Source organism: Amphiura filiformis, chromosome 10 (assembly GCF_039555335.1).
Source record: "Amphiura filiformis chromosome 10, Afil_fr2py, whole genome shotgun sequence".
Classification (NCBI taxonomy): domain Eukaryota; kingdom Metazoa; phylum Echinodermata; class Ophiuroidea; order Amphilepidida; family Amphiuridae; genus Amphiura; species Amphiura filiformis.
This window is the reverse complement of record NC_092637.1, coordinates 17775296-17786889: the sequence shown is the minus strand read 5'-3', so window position 1 is coordinate 17786889 and position 11594 is coordinate 17775296. Positions and strand designations below refer to the sequence as shown.

At 38.8% G+C, this 11594-nt stretch overlaps 1 protein-coding gene across 1 annotated transcript; it reads right to left on the bottom strand.

The window, feature by feature from the left end:
- Positions 1 to 2359: 2359 nt before the first annotated feature.
- Positions 2360 to 9978, bottom strand: LOC140162591 (lambda-crystallin-like). Its single transcript, XM_072185853.1, has 4 exons — positions 9820 to 9978; positions 6800 to 6994; positions 5980 to 6085; positions 2360 to 3211 (listed from the first exon to the last, which is right to left on the bottom strand). Exons 1-4 carry the CDS (start codon positions 9931 to 9933, stop codon positions 2985 to 2987), a joined length of 642 nt encoding a protein of 213 aa, XP_072041954.1. The 5' UTR covers positions 9934 to 9978; the 3' UTR covers positions 2360 to 2984.
- Positions 9979 to 11594: the final 1616 nt, after the last annotated feature.

The following is an 11594-nucleotide window of genomic DNA, read 5'->3' as shown; positions in this document are numbered from 1 at the left end:
CAGACACGGCAGATGGTGTCCTGCTGGGGGCAGTGGACTTATGTTCTTTAAGTCTCTGTCCCAGTTGTCTTCCAGACTGTCAGATTTAAGATTTTGTGCATTCGGTGCAGTTAATCTGGTATATGCAACCACAGCGTTTTTCTATTGGAACTGGGTCCTTAGGTAAAACAAGGATTTTGCGAAGAGTCGTGTGGGGTTTAAAGCTGGTGGCTACCCCGTAGGTTTTGAATATACGCTGTTTTTACGAGATGCCGTCCAGAAAGAGTAGGGTGATGAAAGTCTTGTTACTTGGTTGAGGAAGGTCAGATGTTGGTGCCGGAGGGTTGGAATTTCGAGTAGGGGGTTTATTTCGACTGGTGGATAGGTCAAAAGCCCACTGGCGGTACCCACAATTTCCAAGCGCACCCTTGATATGTTCAATTTCCTTTTCCCTTTCTTCAGGATCGGTGACAGCGGTATTAGCTCTTTGAGTGAGAGTTCTTATGACACTAAGTTTATGAGAGATCGGATGATGAGAGTTGAAGTGAAGATATTGGTCGGTGTGTGTAGGTTTCCGGTAAATTGTGATGTCCAGTGAACCACTTTCTTTCCTAGTGATTTTTGTATCAAGAAAGGCAAGATGTCAGTTTGCTTCTGGCTCACACGTGAATTTGATATGTAGGTTTTGGGCGTTGATGAATTGGAAGATAGATTCTGCCTCTGCTTTACGTAGTATCACAAATGTGTCGTCCACATAACGTAACCAGATCTTAGGTTTAATAGTGGAGTTTTTAAGCGTTTCAGTTTCAAAATACTCCAAGAACAGGTTTGCGATAACTGGGCTCGCAGAGCTCATAGTGCAACCCTCCCATTGTTGATAAAAATCTCCTTGGGCTACAAAATAGCCACTGTTGAGGTAGAGTTGTAATAGTTCCTGTTGAGGAATAGGCACTGTTGAGGTAGAGTTGCAATAGTTGAATTTGATATGTGGGTTTTGGGCGTTGATGAATTGGAAGATAGATTCTGCCTCTGCTTTACGTAGTATCACAAATGTGTCGTCCACATAACGTAACCAGATCTTAGGTTTAATAGTGGAGTTTTTAAGCGTTTCAGTTTCAAAATACTCCATGAACAGGTTTGCGATAACTGGGCTCACAGAGCTCATAGTGCAACCCTCCCATTGTTGATAAAAAATCTCCTTGGGCTACAAAATAGGCACTGTTGAGGTAGAGTTGTAATAGTTCAATTACCTGATCAGCGGTAAGATCTGTTTTGCTTTTCCAGGAAGAATCCCTCTTGAGTAAATCTGAAACTACTTGGATAGCGTTGTTAACTGGAATGCACGTAAACAAAGAGAACACATCATATGATACAATGATTTCGTCTGATTCAATACGAAGATCCTTGATGTGAGTAACAAAGTCTTCAGTATTTTTGATGTGATGATCTGATATCCCTACTACTGCAGACAAAATATTTGCTAGTAACTTTCCAGATTCGTAGTGGACCGAATTAATGCTAGAAACGATTGGCCGCAATGGGGCTCCCTCCTTGTGTATTTTTGGAAGTCCATTGAATTGGGGCACACAACAGGCGGTCGGGTAAAGCTTATTATATTGCTTTTCACTAAGGTTGCCGGATTTCTTAAAGTCTTTCAGTAACTTAATGAGTTTGGCTTGATGAGATTTGGTAGGATCTTTATTGAGCTTATGGTAGGTTTTAGTATCACTCAATAATGTACTAAGTTTTTGATCATACTGTTCTCTATCCAAAACAACACACCCTCGACCTTTGTCGGGTGGAAGGAGGAGGATATTCTTGTCCTTCTTTAAGTTATAGAGACCATTTCTTTCTTTGCGAGAGATATTACTTTTGGGAGGTTTAGTTGACTTGAGCGAGCTGGTAACTTTGGCTCTTAACTCAGCTGCCGAGTCTGCATCAATGCTTCTGCTATACTGAAGTCTTTTAATGGGATATTCAGTCTCAGTTATTATATCCGACACAGGGATTTCAGTGGGGGTAGGGGCAAAATTTAAACCGTACTGGAGTACCTTGGTTTCTGATGCTGTTAATACCTTGGATGCCCGGCTTGGATGACAAGTTAACAACCCACTTATCCTTGTTGAAATTGGTGTCTTTTGACGAATTACGCATCCAGGTGATAACTGTATGGATTCAGCACTTTCTTTTAGCAAAGCAAACTTGCGGATTTGACGTTCTTTTACAGTTCGATGTTCTCCTAACTGCGCAGCCAGCAGTGGTGAACTTGCACACACGATCAAATTCCGAATCTGGCAGTTCCTCGCGTAATTTATCCTTAACTTCCTTTTGTTTCGATTCCAATGATTATATCTTTAAATTGTTTTGTCTAATTCTCTCATTGAGTAGAGCTCTTTCAGCGTGTTTGAGAATGTTATTGGCTTTATAGCCTTTCACACACGATTTCAACCGTAAGCTTTTTGGCGTAATCCGCGAGTTGAAACAACAAAGGTAGAATCGGAGATGGTTCCTATTCCTCGCGATTTTCCGCGAGGTCCTTTCAAACTCTCTGAGAGAATTAAGGCAATCCTTGCCGAAGGTTTGTCGTATATCACTGTGTATGCTCATACGTGTTGGTAGATAATCAAGCAAAGTAGATTTAAACTGTCATTCAACACAAACATAATATATTGAGATAGCTACCTCAATATTTCGATGTGTACAACACACATCCTCATCAGGAGGGCTCCAATGATGAACTGATGGAGTTGAATGTCCTGCTCTCGACCTTTGATGTTCTTTCTATTGATCAGATTAGAGCATTATAATGAAGGGAGCTCAAGTCCTTGATCACGGTTGAGCGCTGGAGTGTGATTTATAGTTTTAATGCTTTCTTGAAAATGACACATGTATCGGTACCCATCGTTTTGCTCAATTCACAACTACACTTTCACAAGATTGGAGATATTGTGAATGTGGATAACATAGACTTGAATCTTTCAATTACCTGCACATCTGTGTCAGTTTTAGTCTGTTTTCTCATGACCATCCATGTCATGTTTTAGTTTTGCTAAAGCAGCCATTCTAGCATCTCTAGCCTTTCTTCTTTCTTCCAGTTGATCCAGTGGAATTAATTCGTCCATTTCTTTTACAATTTGTTTATAACCTTCTCCGTCAAAGGTTGGATTAGGGCCGAAATCACCCGACACATTCTGTATGGTTTTCGAGTAGCGTTCTAGATAACTGGCCATACCTAAACGTTTACATCAAAAGCATTGAAAAAGAAAATTATGATTATAATATATCAATTTGTAACTTATACACACATCAAAAAAAAGATTACTTTTTTTCTTAGTATTGATTACACAAATTATTTAAATACACCCCTTGATAAATTTGTGACTAATTTTGCATTTTTCTCAAAAAATAACTACACACTGGTAGCAAAAGTTATGTATATTATAGGGGCAATGAATCTAATTACTTCACTGAAATGTCAGTGATTCAAGACAAGTGGTTATATGTTAAGACATAAGGTACATTCTAGCGGTACCTCTTTTCTTATCATAAATAACGTACCGCCTGTCTTGAGTCACTGAAATTCCAGTGTAGTAACTGGATTCCTTGCCCCTATAATATACATAACTTTTGTTACCAGTGTATTATTATTTTTTGAGAAAAATTCAAAAATAGTCACACATTTATCAAGGGGTGTAGTACCCCCTTACATCTGCACCGTGTACGAATTGTGTCCGCACATATGGAAAGGTTTCTATACAAAAACCATGCTCTTATAAACCATCATGCGCACAGTTTCCACCTCGATACACCTCAGCACACATTTTCGTCCCAAGAGCTTCCAAGCAGAGAACAACAAGCAGTGAATGTCTCCACCACAGTCTTTGATTACACTACACAGTTGAGTGCATAGCAATGTAGGAGCTGTGAAGCTTCTAGGGGCATGTTCACATATGAATTATTTACCCGGGACCCGAGTTAATCCGGGTTGTACCCGGGTCCCGGGTTCAAAAAATCTCTGTTCACACTATACCCACTCTCATGAAGAAAATTGACCCGGGTTGATTATTTTACCTAAGCCTACTGATGATGCAGGCGTATAGGCCTACATATTCTGTCATTGCCGGTATATATAACAGGCTCCCGGCCTAACTATGCTAATTTTTTTAATTTTCTAATTCCACCTTATGTAATTTATCTAGTTGCTTCTGTTTTGGGTTAAAAACTCACAAACATAATTGTTACTTCTTGATTCGATAATACTAGTAATTTGTTTGCATGAAAATAACTTTCTTATTTCAGGAATAGATGTTTATTGATTTTATTGCCAAAGAACTGAATCATCCTTTTCCCAGTGCAGACAGACACAATAGAAATGGGGTGATAATGGTTGCGTTTACTTCTAGTAATGCGGGTCAAACAGTGAATTTCTGTTCACACTACAATTGACCCGGGTCATACCCGGGTTTGACCCGGGTTTTAACCTACTCTTTCCTAGGTTGAAAAAAATTGACCCGGGTCGATTTTTTTGAGGTTTTTCCTGTTCACACTTATAACCAACCGGGTCTAACCTGGGTTGTTCCCTGGACCCAGGGCAAAACAGGCATAGTGTGAACACGACCTAGCTAAAAAATGGGCCTCTTTGATTGGTTTTTGTCAAAACCTCAAGTGTTCCTTTCAACCAATCAGAACGTTTTTTATATAAACGAAAGCTAACACTTTCCCCTAAAAACACTTTTAGTCACTAGGTCAACAGATAACACAATTCAATGTTATAGCAAGGCGAATGTGGAAAATCTGTTGAAAACTACCTATCCAAGCACATTTTTTGACCAAAAGATTAAAAGTCAAAACCTCAAGTGTTCCTTACAATATTTTTCAAATTTTATGTCATTAAATGAAAAAGCACACTTATATTGTCCATATACTAGAGTAACAAGAACGAGCAAGGGTCAATTTTCTTTAAATTGTAAAAGTTACTATTTTCGCCTGTTTTGTCATACGGTTGTAAATTCAATGAACTATGACTTTTAAAAAAGAGCGCTTACAAATTGATATGCTCTTAATGTGTCCATTTTACAACAATCTTGGGCAACTAATCGGGTTATTATATTGTGTTTTCAAATGTATGGGGTGCGGGGGAGGTGGAATTTGGGGAGTGTGAGTGTGGGGGAGGGTTGAAGGGAGGAGATGTCCAAAACTTCCATCTGACATTCTGTCGCTGCACTTACAGGTGTATGAGTCATTGATAATGAATAATTGAGAATTTTCATATCATAAATCCTATAATAGAAGTCCTAAAACACAATAAAAACAATAACTTATAACCCTAATTCTTACCCTAATCATAATCATAACCCCAACCCTTATCTGAACTCTACACCTAGTCAGAAACACAAGTTAACACAACTTGGACTCTATAACTTATCGGACATAAACCCTAGCCTAAGTCGAACCCTAATACTAACCCTAACCCTAACTGTATCCCTAACCCTAATCCTAGCCTCTTTTCGGACTTATGACCCTTTGTACTAATGGGTTGTTCCCTATGCGACCTAAAGACTGCACAAAAAGTAACGCAGCTGTTATAAATACGTTTATAGCGTCAGAACTAATAACTGTGTTCATAATATTCAACATAGAAAGAAGGGTGATTTATTTACGCGCATTTTGATACCCCATTTGTCCAATTTCGTTCAATATTAACAACACAGCAGCGCGAAGATCATCATGACTCTGAGGGTTTTACGTGCCACAATGCTTGCGTAAAGACCATTGATCGCTGTAAACTGCAACTTTTAAATTCGGGTATTTTTCTTTTAAAGTACTACTGTGTTGTTAATATTGAACGACATTATTTTGACAAATGGGGTATCAAAATGCGTGTAAATAAACCTTCATTCTTTCTATATAGAAATATTGTGGAAACAATTATTAGTTCTGACGCTATAGGCGTATGTATAACAGCTGCGTTACTTTTTGTGCAGACTTTATGATACATACCTTCAGCATTAAGATGCATTACTTCAAATGGTCCGATGAATGCATAGCGCATTCCCATGCCTGCCCACATAACTTTATCAACATCTGCGCAGGACAGAAGGCCATCCTGTTTAATAAAAGTGAAAAATCGAGACCTTGAAAATTGCTTATCCAAGACAAAACGCCTGTGTTAATGTTAAATTCAAATGTTTAGTATAGCGACCTGTGCTCTCTTTAATCCTACCAGAATCTTTATTTAAGGTAAACAGATAAGGGGCTGTGCAATAATATGAGCCATGGGGGATGGCGCCCCACATTCTTGTGGCGCCTTTTAAATAAAACGCTCTAAAAAGGCTTAGGAAAACCGTACGGAAACGCTTAAATATGCAAACTTTCCTGCTCCCTGCGAAAGGTTTGCAAATTGGGATCTCAACAATTTGGCAAGTGCAAGGGGGTGACAAAGATTTTTGGCGGGCCGAGAGGGGGGTAAGCGATTTTTGTCTAGCCGTTTAGAAATTTTACCCCCCCCCCCGGCTCATAATTATTGCACAGCCCCTAAAGATCTGGCTCTCTGCATGCGGGGCTCTCTGTACGTGGGACCGACTAACGTCCCCTCCAAAGGACAATTGACAAGCAATGGGGATATCTGAAACTTGTGCGTAAACCTATAATTTATGATTTAGGGCCCAATTTGATTAAATTCAGACATTTCCAAGCCAATAAACCCAAAAAAATCTTAAAGAGAAGACACTGCGCCACGTCTACGGTCGAGCAGTTCTAAAAATCTTTGCCATCAAAAGCTTTCCATAACTCGCTTTACCCGTCTTCGTAAAGATCTTACCGCTACTAATCTCCATGATTCATTAATTAGAGCAAACTGTATTCTGTTGAGTGCAAACCCTGGCAATTCTCTTCGTAGAGTCACAGGAACTTGACCAACTTCCTCCATTAATGCCCTGGTTTTATCTACCACTGCTTTATCGGTCCATGGAGCTGGAATGATTTCAACGAGAGGTGCATAGTAGGGAGGGCTAACCTGTTGAACAGAAGTGAAGTAGATAGGTGGGATATTGTTATTAACAGTGAAAGGAAATGCGTATACTTTAACGCAAAGCGTGACATATCTTAATACTATTTACAGAGTGTCCGTCCGTCCGTCCGCGCGCTATCGCGTTCGCGTTCGCGCGGTTCGCGTTCTCGCGGTGCACTATCGCGTGCTCGCGGTGCGCTATCGCGGAGTATCAACGGGAGTGTGCGCGGAGTACAGTGAGCGCATCGGAAAGCATTACAGTGTAACTAACAGGTGCATCTCATCGGACCAATATAGGCCTATTTTCAACACATACAGGGTGTCCCAAAAAAAAGAGGCCCCACATTGCGCCCTCTTTTGCTCCTATTTCTGAAACTTTGATCAAATATATTTTGGTATGTAAAGAAACCCTAAATCGTTAGCTTTAATAAACCAAAACAATTCTTTCAATCGGCTCACAATTTTTGAAGATATGACCTCTTTAAGAAATGTACCCGTTTTTCACTCTGTCCACGGATGAGGTTTGGCTACATCAAAGATTTAAACGAAACACACGGTTAATGACATGGATAGATAATAGCATTACTCTTGGGAAAGCATTCACTATAAGCGAGGATCACCAGCTAGCTTCAAACATCTTCGCAACCCCGTATTACTGCTGCATTCGCAAGTATTCGGCGCACAAGGCCTTAAGGATGGTACGCAACGCAATTAATGCAATGATAACTAGGGCTGAAACCTGTATTCGTCACGGAGGCAACCAGGTAGAGGGCAGAGCAGCACAGTAAACTCACTCAAAAAGAACCAAAGACAAACTAAACAGCCCTTTTCAGGGCTAGCTTTTATTCCAAAAAGAGAAATGACTTATGTTGTCAATAAAAAGAAAGCAAGAAACGAGAAAAACATAAGCAATTGCAAGTATAGCAAAAGAAGTCCCATCCCACATCAATTTCGCCCAAATTAATGACACTTAACAAAATCCATAACCCATAAGCCCACCGGTAAAGCCCATTCCCTTAAATAAAGTTGTTATTTTATAAAGTTATCATCGAGGAATGTTTTATATTCATGCATGGTATATGCACTTTTCAAGTAGAGCCAAACCTCCTCCGTGGACAGAGTGAAAAACGGATACATTTCTTTAAAAGAACATATCTTCAAAAGTTATGAGCCGATTGAAATAATTGTTTTGGTTTATTAAAGCTAACGATTGAAGGTTTCTTTACATACCAAAATATATTTGATCAACTTTTCAGAAATAGGAGAAAAAGAGGGCGCAATGTGGGGCCTCTTTTTTTGGGGACACCCTGTATTTCAATACCGAACACGTACGTGCATATTTCCGGGGTCCTCCAGAATGGTTAACATAAAAATAATCAATTATGGTAAGGCCTATAACCGCGTTTGCTTGCACGTTTCTCCCGATTGATTTCGTTACTTTAGTAACGGCCTATATCCACGTCAAGATACCAATGTCCTCCAAAGTGGTAGCAGGACAGGGCTTGGAAGAGGCGAATGATGGGTTTCCAGATTATGGGTAGGCCTACCGAACTACCGACTGAAGAAAGCACAACAAACAGAGTTGATTAAGTTGTGTCCAGTTGGGTCACTAAGAGACGCATTTCATAGTAGTTTAAGGTATATGGGTAACGGGGGGGTAATTAGAAATAGGCCTATCACGAGAACCGCCCGACCCGAGAACCGCGAAATCTAGTATGGTATATTTAGGGATTCAATCATGTTTCACCGTTACACCGATGCGTCCGCGTCGTCTGTGTGGTTTACTTCGCGAGGGCAGCGAAGTAAACCACACAGACGCGCCGGGCGCGAGTTGTTAATCGATGATGAACAACGGTGAAACATGATTGAATCCCTTTCAACAACGAAAACAAGCTAAAGATCGTATAATTCACATGATTATTTCCCCGATTATTTCATGAGGAATGTCAGTTAATGCCTTACAGAAAGATCGGTGATTTATGTTGATATCAGCAATAAAACTGAATAAAACGGCAATCTTTATCCGATACTTCCAAAATACTGAATTCAACTTGTAAGCGTGATACGCACACGGATTCCAGACATGACGAATTTTACGCGCTCACGCGTAACGCGGAATTGCGCTAGCGTTCGCGTATACGCTTACTGCAAAAGTGTGGATTCATCACGGATTAACAACGGTTGGCTCATGTACAAAGGTATATAGGAAGAGTTGTTGAATGTATGATAATGGTCGTTAGTTTGTATCAGCTTCAAGCGGGAGGAAATCGCTAACTTCTGGCGGGCCAACCCGACAGAGTTACCTAATGAATAAATGCTGTTATTACCTTTATTAGCCGGGATAGGGCATGTAAATAAATTGTACTTAATTTTGACATCATCACAACTCATTCTTTGAAATGAAAGAGAAAGAATATATATCATCGGTGACATCACGTACAAACCTTTAAGTTTCATACTATTTTAAACAAAATTGTGTCACATACAGAGCAATAACTTCAATACCATGATACACAATGTTACTCGAAAGATTGGCATGTAGAATTCACCAAAATTAAACTTTCAAGTGTCTTCTTCATAAAAATTATCCTTTGAGGAAAGATAATTTAGCAACAAGTAAGCTTGAGCCTAAATCTAAAACCAGTATTGCGTAGCTCTGTATAGTGTGAAACACTTTTTTTCGTCCGTTTTCGTATAGATCAGTATGTAATGTGACCGATATGTACGTTATTCCTAGTATAGAATCTTGTTTTTGCTTATGCATTTGTGACAGGGAATGTCAGCTATTGATTTGCTTGCTTCCTTGATTGCATATCTATTTTCTGTCTTACCGGGTGACTAACAACACATTGTTTTCTTCTTTGTAGCGTTTCTGTTAACTCAGAAGGCGTTATACATGAACTTGAACTACTTAATATAGTTTCATCACCAGCAAATTCCTCCATCTGCTTAAAAACTTTCCTCTTGAGTTCTAGAACTTCTGGAACACTTTCCTGCGTGCGTAAAACAATAAGGTAAAAAGATATCTTTAAAATTAATGTAATATCTTGCTCTGGGATCTTTTCAGTTAAATCTTTTCTTATCGAATCTGCATAATAAATATGCTCAATTATATAAAACAATAAAAAAAAAAAGATGCCGTATGCCGATGCCAAAATACAATTTACAAAGATATCTTTAAAATTAATGTAATATCTTGCTCTGGGATCTTTTCAGTTAAATCTTTTCTAATCGAATCTGCATAATAAATATGCTCAATTATATAAAACAATAAAAAAAAAAAAAAGATGCCGTATGCCGATGCCAAAATACAATTTACATTGCCAACGCAAAGATACTAATGGCGAAGTGTTGTTTGCAAATGACTATGTTATTTAGCTTCTGCTTAAAGCCATAATATGTGATTTGCTTCACAGCGACGCCATCAATTTTACTCGGATTTCTACTTTTTGCATAATTATAATGCCCAGTGGTGTACTGAAATACCACGTATAAGACTAAGCCTGAAGTGCTTTAATAACAGTAAATTTTAGCTTTTTATATTAAAATCGGGGAGCCCCGGTTTTATTCAGAGTTCATCGATCGAATGCTTGCTAACATGTCCCGTGGATGTCAGCTTATGTATACACACGTCGAGCGCGATGCTCCGTGCAGTATTACATATAATACGATCGGCGAGCGTAGTACACACATTATAGACGCTGGAATGAAATCGCAATTTTCTTCGTTATATCTCATGTGTTCGGCTCGAAATTAAAAGGCGACAATGTGATCAGTGAAAACAAACATTTAAATAGGAATCTATTCTTTATGCAAATCACACATTATTGCTATAAAGGAGTTCTTGTCAAAATGCTGGAATCGGCAGAATCTGCCGAGATGCTGCATGGGATTTATCGTTAGCATCAGTTTCGACAAGTTGCTCAACTCATGTCACGATGCCTCTCTGTTTTAGTAACGTATTTATTTTAATAGAATCGTTTTATGACAGATATGATGATCAACATTATGTCATCCCCTGGATTGTCTCCTTTGCGCCATTTACTGTCCGTGATTATCTTCAATTGCTGCTCACAAGGGAGATATTAACACAGTTGTCCAGATTTCTTAATCACATTTGATTAGAGATCAATGGATATTGTTGGAGAATTGCGGAACCCTGTGGATATTTAGCTACCTTGTATCAGGAAAAGAGACCAACATGCTATTTGATATTTTTCAGAAAAGTTGGAGAAGAGAAACAAAATACTAAATAATATACATTTACATGATGAATTGAAGATAATGACCAAGTAAAGATAACTTGATTAGCTTTGATTTATTGTGATAAGGCAACTGACACAGACAGACCTTTTGACATGAATTCATGAGCTTTCATGCGTGGTCGAAGCGTTGTTTTCCAAAATTCTGGTTGATTTATTTTCAAATACTCGGTAAACATGTTTTTCCATTCATGTTCAGATATCATAATCGTGACACTTCTTCAAGTGTTATTCCCGATTCCACAAACATACAAAACTTATCCTGTTTTGTCAAATGAAACATAGCTAAATCTTAATCCTTTAGTTGGTTCTAAAAAGCAATAAAAGTCAAATTTGAATTGAAT

What these genes read in the sequence shown, in the direction of transcription:
- LOC140162591 (XM_072185853.1), bottom strand. Translation starts at nt 9,933, where the DNA reads ATGGAGGAATTTGCTGGTGATGAAACTATATTAAGTAGTTCAAGTTCA. An exon ending in AATGTGTTGTTAGTCACCCG is followed by an intron (nt 6,995 to 9,819) that starts GTAAGACAGAAA and finishes TCTGTTCAACAG; the next exon opens with GTTAGCCCTCCCTACTATGC. An exon ending in AATCATGGAGATTAGTAGCG is followed by an intron (nt 6,086 to 6,799) that starts GTAAGATCTTTA and finishes TTTATTAAACAG; the next exon opens with GATGGCCTTCTGTCCTGCGC.